Source organism: Schistocerca cancellata, chromosome 11, assembly GCF_023864275.1.
Source record: "Schistocerca cancellata isolate TAMUIC-IGC-003103 chromosome 11, iqSchCanc2.1, whole genome shotgun sequence".
In the NCBI taxonomy this organism is placed as follows: Eukaryota; Metazoa; Arthropoda; class Insecta; order Orthoptera; family Acrididae; genus Schistocerca; species Schistocerca cancellata.
This window is the reverse complement of record NC_064636.1, coordinates 102,303,873-102,317,380: the sequence shown is the minus strand read 5'-3', so window position 1 is coordinate 102,317,380 and position 13,508 is coordinate 102,303,873. Positions and strand designations below refer to the sequence as shown.

General features: G+C 41.7%; 2 protein-coding genes across 2 annotated transcripts in view; both read left to right on the top strand.

The window, feature by feature from the left end:
* Positions 1-13,508, top strand: part of LOC126108273 (uncharacterized) — a 271,988-nt gene that overhangs the window by 130,887 nt on the left and 127,593 nt on the right. The gene's annotated exons all lie outside the window — the stretch shown is intronic.
* The window catches only part of LOC126108888 (TD and POZ domain-containing protein 1-like), a 33,216-nt gene that overhangs the window by 17,219 nt on the left and 2,489 nt on the right, over positions 1-13,508 (top strand). Inside the window, exon 3 of the mRNA XM_049914250.1 lies at positions 2,074-2,220. Within this exon, the coding sequence (XP_049770207.1) occupies positions 2,074-2,220 (147 nt within the window). The remainder of the gene's footprint in view (positions 1-2,073; positions 2,221-13,508) is intronic.

Sequence of the window (13,508 nt, the reverse complement as noted above, 5' to 3'; positions counted from 1 at the left end):
GAACTACGGATGTTGTTGGTTTGCTTTAGATTCTCACGAGAACATCTATACTCATCCGTTCACAGTATCTCACTTTCTGCCCTGCCTTTCTATTGATACTGAATCCTACTCCTGTTATCTGCTGCTGTTGCTACTACCCTATTCTCATGTGACCAGAAATCCCTTTCCTTTCCTTTTCTTTCCTTTCCACGTCACTGACACCCACTACAGCTAGATACGTCCTCAGCATTTCCCTTTTCTTATTTTCTAGCTTCCCAACCACATAGAAATTCCTTACTTTCCACATCACGACTCGTAGAATGTTATCCTTTTGTTGGTTACTCAATCTTTTTCTCGTGGTCACCTCCCTCTTGAGCCACCTCACCTGGAGGTTTGAATGGGGGACTAGTCTTTTGGTAATGGAGAGACAGTTATGGCTCTTATTGAATCACATGCCACATGTAATGTTGATGCACGTTATGTATCTTTATGCAGTGGTTTACATTGCCTTCTGTATCCTCACGTTGTTGATCATTGCCAATTCTTCCTCATTTAGGACCAGTTTCCAATCTCAAGGGAAAGAGAATGCCCTGAACCTCTGCCGGTCCCTCCGCCCTCTTTGGAAAGGCTGTTGGCTGAAAGAGGGTGACACCTGATGCTGGAAGTCTTCAGACGCCGATGCTGATTATTCTATTCAAAATTTAGGCGATTGTGAGGTTCAAACCCAGGACTGAGGACTTTCCTGATTACTAAAAAAGACGCTACCCCTAGGTGACTGGCCCCAAAGAGCAGGGTATGACTCCCTGAGATATCCAGTAAAGCAGGAGCCATGAGCACTGGGGCTAGTCGTGCACACTGGGGGCAAACAAGAAGAGAATACTCCAGCCAGCACAGTAACATTGTCACACTCAAGGCTGTGCCTTACAATCACACTTCTTTCTCCTGTCTGTTCAACTATCACCCTGAATATTTTCCGTGCATTCCCTTTCACTAAACAGACAGGCAATCTCTGCCCCCCCCCCTGTCTTGTTTGAAGTTCTCCTTGGCGTTACCAGAGGTCGTCCAGGGAATCCCTATCAGGTTTCCCGCTACTGGGATACAGCAGATTATATTCGCTGTCCACCTACAGGTGTACGACATATCTCCCACAACGTCAGTATTGATGTGACGTTTTCATCCAGCTATCATTTGTTTCCTCTGTCTCTTAGATACATTTACTCCATACAAGTCTATTTCGTTTCCTTTTCAGCTTTTTTAAAATCCATATTCAATAGACTACAGGTTACTTCACAAGTTGGAACCATTGTCCATCAGATAAAATTGCATACACGGCCTAACCCATTTTCTTCTTTTAATAGTGGTCTGTACTGCAAACTGCTCAACAAGAAAATTGTTTAAGAAACACATCACCACTGCTGTCTTTTCAAGGAATCGAATTATGAAGACGTTAGATACATATAGTCCTATTTCCTTTACTGAAATGCAAATTTTGAATATACTCTCGATAAATTTTATAGCATAGCTCTTGTAATTCTTGTCCATCTTCTTCATTCCCTCAGGCTCCACATCAAACAACCGCTGCATATCCATGACCATATAGTTTCAACAGTAAGTTGATGTCCCAACTTATCAGTTTGTTTCCCTATCGCTGGATCTCTCTCTCTCTCTCTCTCTCTCTCTCTCTCTGTCTCTCTTCCTCCAGTGATATAAATCAGCATCCATATATCAGTTTTCAGATTACCTCACAACCAAAAGTAGCAGCCAGTTGACTTTAACTGCTTCTAAATTCTGTCTGATAGTTGTTCTGTCAGGGCAGCAAAATTTTTGGTCCTTATGTTTGGAATTTGGTTTGTGCTTCATTTTGAACAATTTGTTGTTTTGCATCTTAAGCTACGCCAGTGGGGAATATAGCAGAAGTAGTGCAGAAAAAGACCAGTTAATTGGTGGCACAATCACGTTAAGTGACAGGCTGGTGTTGTTGGCACTGAGTGTTCTGTTGCCCCGGTGGACAGTCCCTCAGCTGTACCGCCTGCAGTGAACATCCCCCTGGCCCCTGTGTGAACGCGCCCACCCACACAGTGTTTCTCTGTGCAGCTCGCCGACCGCCACAGGGGGCGGGTCCACCCCCAACTCTGACCGTCAACCCCACAGCGGCCACAGCCGGACTCCTGCTGCAGCTGCGCCTCCCACGTCTGCCCGACACACCCCTCCACCTGATGACGCAGCCGTCTCTCGCTTCCGGTGAGTTGTGTTGCCACACGTGCCCAATTTTTACCCTCATTGTACTGCTTATTTTGGCATTAACTAGCCGATATAGTAAATAAAATAAAATACAGATTCCTTCAGTTTTTGGATGGAGGTTACGGTTGCCATTAAACATTACTCTTTTCTCACTTTTTTGGTTATGATATTTTGAAGATTGAGCACATATGCAGAAGATTTCTCGTTCTCTGTATTTGCCATGAGAATTACGTTCAGTTCAGAGTCACTCAACTGTAGTTACGTAGGAAGTGTCTCATACAAATCATACCCATTCCCAAAGATTCTTTATATATTGATGTGTTGAATCTAGATTTTGTTTTTAGTGATGATTGTGTGTCTTACAAATTGATTCTGAATTAAATGGGTGTGGAAACGGGATTCTTCACACAATTCCAATCAACAAAACTTATGTGAATGGTTGTAGATATAAGTTATTGAAGACACTGAGGAAGAAATGGCGAAAATAAGGTAAACAGAAATACAAGTAAGAATGACAAAGTTAATATTTAGTACCGGAATGAGGATACAGCTTGTTTTGGGTATGTCTTAAAATGTAATTCGAATATTCCTTAAATGCTTCCCCGGTCAGTTACGTCTGTAGTGACTATTGGAAATCTGTGCCGCACTGTAACAGGAACCCAGATTTGCTGCTTATTGCAGGCAGTCTCCTTGAGCAGTCGGCTGCCTGAGCACACCTCCACTTCTGACTCGGCTTCTCATCGAAACTTGCACTAGAGTTTATCCCGGGGGACTTGTGGGAAGAGTAGCAAGAGGGAAATCGAATCAGTGGGTGTGTTACCCTACTGCAGAGGATGTACATGAGAACCTCTGGTGGTAGTGTTAGCAAACCATGGGTAAAAAACGTCATCCACAATGGCAATTCCATCTACGCCAGCAAACGCACTCAGCTGGTCTAATGGTTGAGGTATCTGCTGTCGAGAAGTGAGAAATGCAGTGGATGTGGCTAAGTGGAGATGCGTACAGCACTGTATGGATCGTCACTCGTAAACAAACTGATGGATGATGGAGGTCACCAGGTGTGATGAGTAGTGGTTTTGATTCACCGAGGAGAAGTTTTGTGTAATTCCATGGTATAGCTAACTTTTATTTTTAGAAATGAGCAACCGACGTGGGCAAAGTTAGTTGGTCCTACTGAAAAAAAAATATATATATATATATATATATATATATATATATATATATATATATATATATATATCCAACAGCAGAGTTTCCACAATGATAGTGGTGCCACTACAGCGGAGTTACTAAATACAGAAATACAGTTTTCCTTAATTCCTTCACGAAAAAAGGCAAAGTAACTATTCAAGAATTCGAAACCAGAACAGCTGTTGGCATGAGTGACATAAAAGTACATATTTTAGGTGTTGTGAAGCAACTCAAATCACTAAAGAAAGGCAAGTCTTCTGGTCCAGATGGAATACGAATCAGGTTCCTTTCAGAGTATGCAGACACAATAGTGCCTTTCTTAGCAAGCATATACAACCGTTCACTTGGCGAAAGGTCTGTTCCTAAAGACTGGAAAGTAGCACAGGTCACACCAATACTCAAGAAAGGAAATAGGAGTAACCTATTGAATTATAGACGCATATTACTGACCTTAATTTGCAGTAGGATTTTGGAGAATATACTGTAGTCGAACATTATGACTCACTTTGAAGAAAATGACTTATTGATACATAACCAACACGGATTCAGAAAATATCGTTCTTGTGCAACACAGATTTTTATTCCCATGAAGTAATGAGTGCTGTCGACAAGGGATCTAAGATTGATTCCATATTCCTAGATTTCCAGAAGGGTTTTGATACCATTCTTAACAAGAGACTATTATGTGGTGTATACGGCCCGGATGATCCGGGAAGGCCCCAGGAATTTTTTCATCCACAAGAAAACCGGGAAAAACAGGGGAATTTTCTAGAATCCCGGGAGTTTTTCAATGATTTAGTTTTCAGTTAATTTTTTGTCATTTTGACTGGTAATAACCGATACTCTAACAAAGGACATTACTGTATCCCGCTACTGCAGAATAATACTGCAGCAACAAAATATGGACGAGGGAATGAAATTTAAATTGCAAAGGAAATGCTTCATATATAAACAAAAAACACACAGTGCTCATACAAGCGTCTGCCAACAGCAAAATTTGTGAAAGGATGTAGGAAGACAATGCAGTGCTTCGTAACAACAAATTACCTCCGATGAGTGTTAAGTCACAACTGTTTACATTAGATTCATTTAAGCAGTTACGAGCGGAATCACGCGCATGCGCAGTTGAGTCGCGTCTGAGTAGTACCTTCTCCCGCTTCTGGAAACAGGAATGTCGCTGTTGGTTCTGTACGCAGCAAACCGGAGTATCTGAACCAGGCGGCAATTTCGGTGGCGAGGGGGGGGGGGGGCAAATTCGTATTGTTGAGGAAAAATAACCTTGTTTCACAAAGCACCTAGCATCTAGAGCACATTGGTCTATCGATTATTCAAAAGAGTTTGAAGCTCATCCCTGTTGCTTTTTGAACATTTTTGATCACATTCTAAGTTGAATTCTGAATGAATCATAAGTTGATTTTTGAATGTGTGAATAGTGTACGTGATGTACCTGCCAGGGGAATCCTCGTCGCATCTGGAAATAAACTTTCCTGCAGACAAGAGGGGACGGGGCTACACGAGCTGAGCGGAATAAAGCCGCACGGGTGAATGTAGTGTGTGTGTGTGTGTGACTGACTGGTCTGCAGATGATGAGCGAATAGCTACGTCCATAGATTCAGACTACCAGAGTGGAAATGAACGACCAACGGGAATAACAGATACGAAATATTAACGTATTATCTTGTCACTGTATCAAAGAAAATGAAAGTTTGACAGAAAGTTTTTGACCAGGTCGCTTCACTAGAGAGGGCAAGTTGTACATTTCCTGGTTAGCAGCCTTTAAGTTCCATTCTGGGAGTAGTGCGGAAAACGCGTTGTACGAACACGTAATAACGCCTAACCGGAGAATAATCGCTGGATAATTACTAAACCGGTGATTCTGGCAGAGTTAGTAGAGTTAACTGGAGAATGAGCTTTGACAATGATAGGAATAGTTACAGAATTAGGGAAGAGAAGATTTTCTTAGAACGAGAAAGGAGAAGAAACGGGGCGGTTCCAAATTTATACAAAAATTTCGTACTACTACTTTTCTACTTTTCGAGCTCATGCTTAAGAAACTGGAGCTTACGAATGGAACATCAAACTATTTCCTGACATAAAGCCTTTTGCTTGTAGTAGGCCATACAGGCATTTCATATTGGTACTTGGCGAGTTATATTCTGCCATATTATAAAAACGACCATTATTACCAAAACAATCTCGCTTCTTTGGTGTGTGTGACAGTTGCTGCAATATTAGAAAGGCCTATTTTCTTTCGTCCTGCAAACAGTGACAATAGGCGTAATGAGATCGAGAAACCACACCAGTCTTTGGTACTATTTGTATTAAAAGCTTTTTGAGTATTAGACAACGACATTTCGATTTTTCACGTAGCAAAACATTTGACGAATTTTGATGAGGTAACAGATTCTTCCGCAGAAAGGAAAGCACGGCATGTAATGCTAGAGCAAGATTAGTGAGAAAAGAGCGCAAGGATTGAAGAAATATGTACTGCCTTGCTTGCCTCTTGTCTTATCTGGTTTTGTGTATCCTATATTTCATTTTATGTCACACAGAACAAAGTTATTAGCTATTAGGCAATAAAGAATCCAAATTTTCTGAAGAGTTCTTCTTCTTCCGGTTACAAATGATTCCATCCAGTATTAATTGCGAGGTTATTTTGTTTAAAATCAAAGGACATTTTAATTTCCGCTGTCCTGAATGTAGTTCGATGGCATCCGTTACAAAATACACATTTGAGTCCCAGAGTGCGAAGTGCAGCGACGTGCAGTGCAGTAAGAGAACGCTGTGTGAAGAGGCGTGGCGCTGCACTTCGGCACACTTAAGACCAAATAACATGTCTTATATTTTCTCGAACACGTATGTTTTTGTTTCACATTTTTCAGAATGATGTGTTTTACAAGATGCACATAGGGTACTTTTCAAAATTCGATTTTTTTTTAGTATTGACCTGGTTTGCAAATATCGTAGATGCGAGGCTGATGCGCAGAGAAGTCTGAGCTACAGTGGGCAGTCTCCACGTGGCCCGTGTTGACGTTCAGTGGCTTTGCTGTTTCTCCTTCGTTTACTCTCGCGTCAAATGAAAGCAAAACGGATATCTTTGGCCGGGAGATATCAAGTGAATTAAAATACATTCACATAATTACCGAAGGCTGATATACGTTATTAGTTTCAGATTTTATTTTGTTTCCACCTTTCTGACAGTCAAGCACCAATCGCTTTGCAGAACAATGAAGTTATTTTTGTCTGTTTGCTAAAGAAATTTGGCTTTTATTAACCTTTTCCGCAGAGGCATCCAATGTATTTGAAACGAAATGTTTAATTCCACAGTACTGGCTAGTTTCAACTGTTCGCTGCATTTCAAGTGCAAGTTTTCATCTTCTAGCACGTACGGCATTATGCCATAATAAAGAACCAAACATTAGATAATGCAGTACTGGTACTCCAAGAAAATTTACATCTGAATCTGGACATACGAATGTGCGCTTTAAGTAGCAGTTTAAATGTGCACATTTTAGTATGGTTCACGAAATTCTGATCTCTTGGAGTACCCTGTGACGTCTTACTGCTTTTACAACGTAATGTAAGATCCTTTAATGTTTTACATGTACGTACATACGGGCTTCCTACGTCATGTTAGCTGCGCAAGCGCGGGCGCCTCTTACCTGGCGCTCTCCGGCAGCTGCTGGAACGAACCTGTTTCCAGCAGGTCGTGGAAAAATATTGCGTATGTTGGTTTGAAAAGCGTTAATTTCAAAGTAAATATCTTTTAACGTAAGTTGGACTATCCGCGAGGATGTACCATGAAATTCTTAAATCACAGTGTTTGACTCCATTTAAAAATCAACTCTTTGATGACAAGCCATGTAGAAGAATTTCGAACCCTGGAGATCAGACATTTATGTCATTATTGAAAATTTTACTGCCACATTTGTGTGATGTATCTTAAAGTATAACGCGCGCAAAAAATCAACATTATATCGAAAGACTAGCTTCTCTTGCAGCTTATTAACCTTTGTGACCAATATTATATGTGGAAGCTTTGCTTTTCTTGTAGCAACACTATGTATATTAATGTAAGCCATTAACTCGTGTGTTACCGCTGCTTAGCAGGGATGTTGCTATTGGCTGACTACATCACGCGTCCTATGCCCTGAATACTCGCTGTCATGACCTGGCGAGATCACGTGACATGAGCTGTGACTGGCTTACAAAAGCGCATCGCAATCTCGATTTCTGTGATTCGGAAAGTAACATGCAGTGTTTGGTGGAATTCCAATGTGTGCTGTCGTAATACCAAAATACGCAATGTACATGTTGCTGACATCAAAGATATTTCCAAAACGTGTATTTTTCCCTGAGTTTCGTTTTCTAAAGTGCCAGGAAATTCTACGCCCATGTCCAAAACCATAACCATTCAAAGGATTGATAAGTTTTGCACTTCCGAGGGAAAATATACTGTCACTTAAGACGGAAAAAGTGTTTTCACGTGGGAGAAAGTGTATTTTTAAGCGGGAAATCCAGGAATTTTTTTGTTGTCCACGTATACATCCAGTATTAATCAAATTTGATACGTATGAAGTATCGTCTCTACTGTGTGACTGGATTCTTGATTTCCTCGCAGAGATGTCAACAAAGAAGTCATATAAGGCGTTCCGCAAGGTAGTGTCATAGGCCCTCTGCTGTTACTGATTTACATAAATGATCTAGGTGATAATCTGAGCTGCCCCCTTAGATTGTTTGCAGATGACGCTGTAATTTACCGTCTAGCAAAATCATCGGATGATCAATTCCAATTACAAAATGAACTAGAGAGACTTCTGTGTGGTGCGACAAGTGGCAATTGGCACTAAGCAAAGAAAAGTGCGAGGTCATCCACATGGGTACTAAAAGAAATCCGATACATTTTGAGCATACGATGAATCGCACAAGTATAAGGGCTGTCAATTCGACTAAATACCTAGGAATTACAATTACGAGCAACTTAAATTGGAATGACCACACAGATAATATTGTGACGAAGGCGAAACAAAGACTGCACTTTGTTTGCAGAGCACTTAAAAAAGGCCACAACGGCATTTTATTAAATTTCGATACATGGGAAACTACATTTTAAAAATATGAACAGTGATAAACAAGTTCTATAATCCCGCAATCGAAGTCTGTTAATTCCCGTCGTGCGGCTATCAAGATGGAAACCCTTTCCCAGGAGTCACCTCAGTACGGGTGACAGCGGCGCCAACGCACCGCCCTTTTATACCTTGCGTACGCGATACTGCTGCCATCTGTATGCGTAGATATCGCTATCCCATGACCTTCTGTCAGCTCAGCCTGTCTCTGCCTGGAAGCACCCGGGTGGTTCTACAGTGCAAAAGACCTGCTGTCAGTTAGAAATTAGAAACTGCTCGAAATTGTACGTAGACGGAATAGATTTTAAATAAGCTAAACATTTATTCAACACAACTGATGCCTTGTCATCCACAAACTAAATACTTTCCTTAGTGAAGTGTGGTTTCACACTTTAATAAACAATATGATCAAATAGCACACCATCGACTGCTTGACACATTTGGAATGGCTGTTTGAGAGAGAGAGATGAACTGGACAAGCTACATTGGATGATACGCGCATCATCTGACGTACCTCGGGTTTATGACAGACTCTATCTTTCAGTGCTCCCCGTAGAAAGAAATCCATTTGAGTCAGATCAGGGTACCTGGCTGGCCTTTGTACTGCAGCATTCCGTCCCATTCAACGGTCAGGAAACTTTCCATTCATTGGTCGCTTTGGTGCAGGGGAGGGTCTGGGCAGCGGTCGTGTTCGATCCACATACACTGTCGCTTGTCCACGGAACTGCCTCCAGAAGGACAGGCTGAATGTTAGTAAGAATATTTGCATACGTGTTTCCATTTAATCACCACGTGGAAGAAGTAAGGTCCCACTGTATAATTTCGTATCGTGCCAAATCATACATTGGTAATTCAATACCGTTAGTATTCTACCTGATGAAGTGAGCGCACATTTTCAGAATCGTTTGCCATGCACTGCAGCGCAGAAAGACAAAATTTTGAGCCACGTTCAAAATCACGTCCTCAAGAGTTCCCACTGGAGTGTCAGATGGTAAGGGTGGCATTAATGTAAATGTGGGGTGCGAGAGACACTCGTCTGGCTGACCCCTCATTCAATGAACACAGGATATCTTAAAGAATACCCGGTCTGCATTTAAATTCCTTCGTCCGTTTCTGAAGGCTTGCCCTGCAAGGCAAAGGAATTTTTCGCTTTCGCAAATAAGTGTATGCTTTAGGTGACAGAGCTCTTAAAGTTAATGGATGGGCAATGTCCTCCGAATTCCACTTTGCCCTTTTATTTTCATTTAATAGACATCTTATTTGTGCCAGTGTAAAACACTTTGACAATACACTATTTACAGTTTTGTGCAATATGACTTTTGCTTTCACGTCAGATGACTTTTCTGCCCGCTTCGACGAAAGAACACGTCGGAGATAGTTCGTTTTACTTCGTAAGGCTGCATCACATTTTTTAGTGCCGCTTCTTTCTGTGCATTCAGTTTTTTAAAAGTTCAGTCTCGGCCCTCAGTTCCTTAATTTCCAAATCCTTATTCACTACTTCAGTGGGTTCATGAACGCAGTCTGTACATGCGGTTCGGTCGACTTTCTTTCTTTCGGTGGCACAGTTTCTAAAGCTGTCAAAGGCAGCTTTTGCAAACTTCTTGCTCCACAGCGTTGTGCACGTCTTCCGGATCTCTAGAGCATAAATTTAATTTTAATTTTATTATTCGTAAAATCATTTACCGAGTAGGCCTACTACTAAGCAACTGCATTAATTTCTCACTAAAAATCAGATCAATTGACAAAAGCGATTAAATATCAGAGGCATAAGCGGCTGCAATAGCCCAGTTTGATAAAATGTAAAAATACAATGTATGAGGAAATACAGGTATACGAACCCTTAACCTCCAAGATGGGAGTCAGAAACCATACCACTACTCTGCGAAGTCAACTGGTCAGCATCAGCTATTGTTACAGAAGTAAATGTAAACAAATTATGCGAAATATGATGATTTTGTCATTTTAACTATATACTAGCTTTAAAATACTCAATATATCGAGAATTCTTAAAAAAAACGGCTATTTCTAAGACAAATGTAGCTATTATATCCAGGAGGAAAAGCAAATACACTTGAGCAACATTATTTATTGCCTGTACAATATAGCGAGTCATTCACTCCCGTAAAGCAATATAGTAATGCGTCAAAAAGCATTGCATTTATGTGAATTCGTTTTTATTACGGTAATTTTTCAGTTTCAATTATTGAAAGTGTTATGTATGTGCAGACGTCTTACCCTTTCGTTTGCATCGCCGCTTTCCACAATTTCTTGTCCACGCCAGTTCGGAATGTTTATGCAGGGGATTGCTGCTGGTGATAACTTCTTTCTTGAAGGTAACCCTAGAAGCTCATTTCTCAAATCCCATTCAAAATCTTCTGGCCGATAGTGACCTGACCACACACGTGCAGTTTCCGCATTCACTTTGTCCTTGCGTTTGCATCGAACCATCCATTCACGTCGCAAGTGCCCATCCTTGGGAAAAACGTGATACGTAACGTCCGTCGTCGTCCGAGCACTGTTAATGCAATGTGCCACGGCACACTTACAGCGAGCCTTGCTCGTGGCTGTCTCAAAACTGAATGCTCGGCGCTGCAGCCTCCTCTCCGTGACGTCAAGGCGCGCGAGGGCGTCTGCGAGTTTTTTACTCGCTTGGGGCCGGAATGGCCTGCCTGCTTTTTCTGTACACCTGGGTTCCGAAATGCCGTGCCGGCGATTCCGCGGCGCGCGCCTTAAATCGGTGGCGACGCACTGTGCAGACCCATCCGGGCAGCGTTCGTTTTTAGGTAAAGGAGTTGGCACCACTGCGAGACAGCAGACGATAGCCCTCTCCCGAAACACAACATTGTGGAGTAAATTACATCCACACAGGAACAGAAATCAAAAGCCAGGCTTGCTACATCTATTACAAATATACGTCAGAACAGAATGCCTGTTCTCCTGTATGCATTTTCATCTACAATTCCCTCGTAAATGGATGGATATATTCCGAAGCGATTATAAACGAAATGTGGTGTAGTTATACCGGACAACTGAAAACTTGGTCTTCCATTGTGTTTCCTCTAAGAGGTAAAAGTTCCCCTTGATTGGGTGGATTGAAGCGCAACCATTCTTGTGATACGAGTAGTCCTCAGAAGTAACGGGAAACTCGCCATTTCACGCGTTTTATTACTCAGATTCCTACTTCCTTTTTGTCATTGTGTGTACAACGTTATGCGTATCGGTTATTTAGTGTGTTGTGAGGTGTCAGAAAGGTTACTGGTATTTTATGAGTATTACTGTAAAAACGGATTACCGCATTTGTACTAAAATTTGCTATGAGAACGGATTAAAATGCATCGTGGTTTTAGAAATATTATATACTGCTTTTGGTGAGTATACTACGAGTGAAATAGGTGTTTACGACTGGTATAAACCTTTAGAAGAAGATGAGGATGACGAGAAGGTCATAGTAGAAGACGAACTGAGAGTTAAACCAAACGATGCGTAAGCTAAAACTCAATCGTCTCGGTGACAGACGGCCGAGACCACAGAAATGTGAATGTTACGTTTCTGACAGTAATCTTCGGTTTTGACAGTACAGTGCACCACGACTCCTCGTCCCAAGATGAAACGGCCAGTGGGCAGATCTTCTCACCAGCTCAACCCCGATGGCTTGAAGCAACACGGAAAGGTGTCCGGCTTTGTGGCGGAACAGTTCACTGTTTCTGCACTGCGATAACGCACCTGCTCACAGTTCGTTGCGTGCTTGTGCATGTTTGGCTAGAAACAATACTGTAGTGATGTCCTTGGCCCCACGTTCGCTCCATGTGTGACATTTTGTTCCCAAAAATAAAGACAAACCTTAAAGAGCTGTGTTTTACATAAAAGATGACATTCAAACTGCACCTCTGAGAGAACTAAACGTTACCGTAAGGATTGTTCCAGAACAGTTTTAAGCATTGGAAGAACCACTGGAATAAATGTATGATATGTAATGTGAAATATTTTGGTGAATACGACATTGATGTAGACCAATAAATAAACCCAGTGTTGGATACAACATTCACCGGTGTTGCTTCCACTATCATATTGTCCATTTTGGTGCCAATGTCACGACCCTGTCACCGTCTTCTAAGAGGAATGTGGTTGGTTCACCACCCAAGTTTCGTCGACATAAAAGAGTTGTGTTAATATCCTGACTTGTATCAAGTATTTGCATCGCCAGTCAGTAATGACTTCTCTCTAGAGGGACCTTTCCTTTACTTAGAGGTCTGTTGCAAGTAAGTTGCATTTCATGCAGTGTCTTACGCTAAACAGCTTTCTTCCAAGGAAAATAATTTTTTTTGTTTTTACGGCAACAACTAATTTGTGTAATGTCAGCACTATCTTTTAGCTATAGCAAAGTCCCTATAGTTGATCACATTACCGATTTTGAGAAGCTGCCTGCAGTGACGGATTTAGTCCCCAAATTTCGTAGTGCACTTTCTTGGCGGTTCTGGCAAACTGTGTGGTTTATTTTCGGTCGCCTTTCTGATGCGTCCAATAGCGGCAAGGCTGACTTGTCTGTAAACTACAATCCTTTCTTTTTGAGACGGGCAACATTAGCCCCCAGTTCTTTCTGTGCCGACTCTTTAATACAATCCGTGATTGCAATAGAGGTGACTGAGCCATTTTTACCCCAAAGACCGGAATTCTTTGCATTGTGCAGATTTTCCTGTGATGTGGTGTGCTTATCCATCACCTCCGAATAACATATTCGTACATGTCTACAGAGTTTTTCACACGGTGGATTACTGTCGACTGTTGAAAGAGATAGAAACGTATGGAATAGGTTCCCATGTATGTGAGTGGACCTCAGCTCTTAAGTGACAGAACCCAGTATGTTGTCCTCAGTGGCGAGCGTTAGCGAGAGGCAGGAGTTCTGCAGAAAAGGGTGGTGGGGCCGCTGTTACTGTCTGTATACATAAATGGTCTGGTGGACAGGTATCTGCA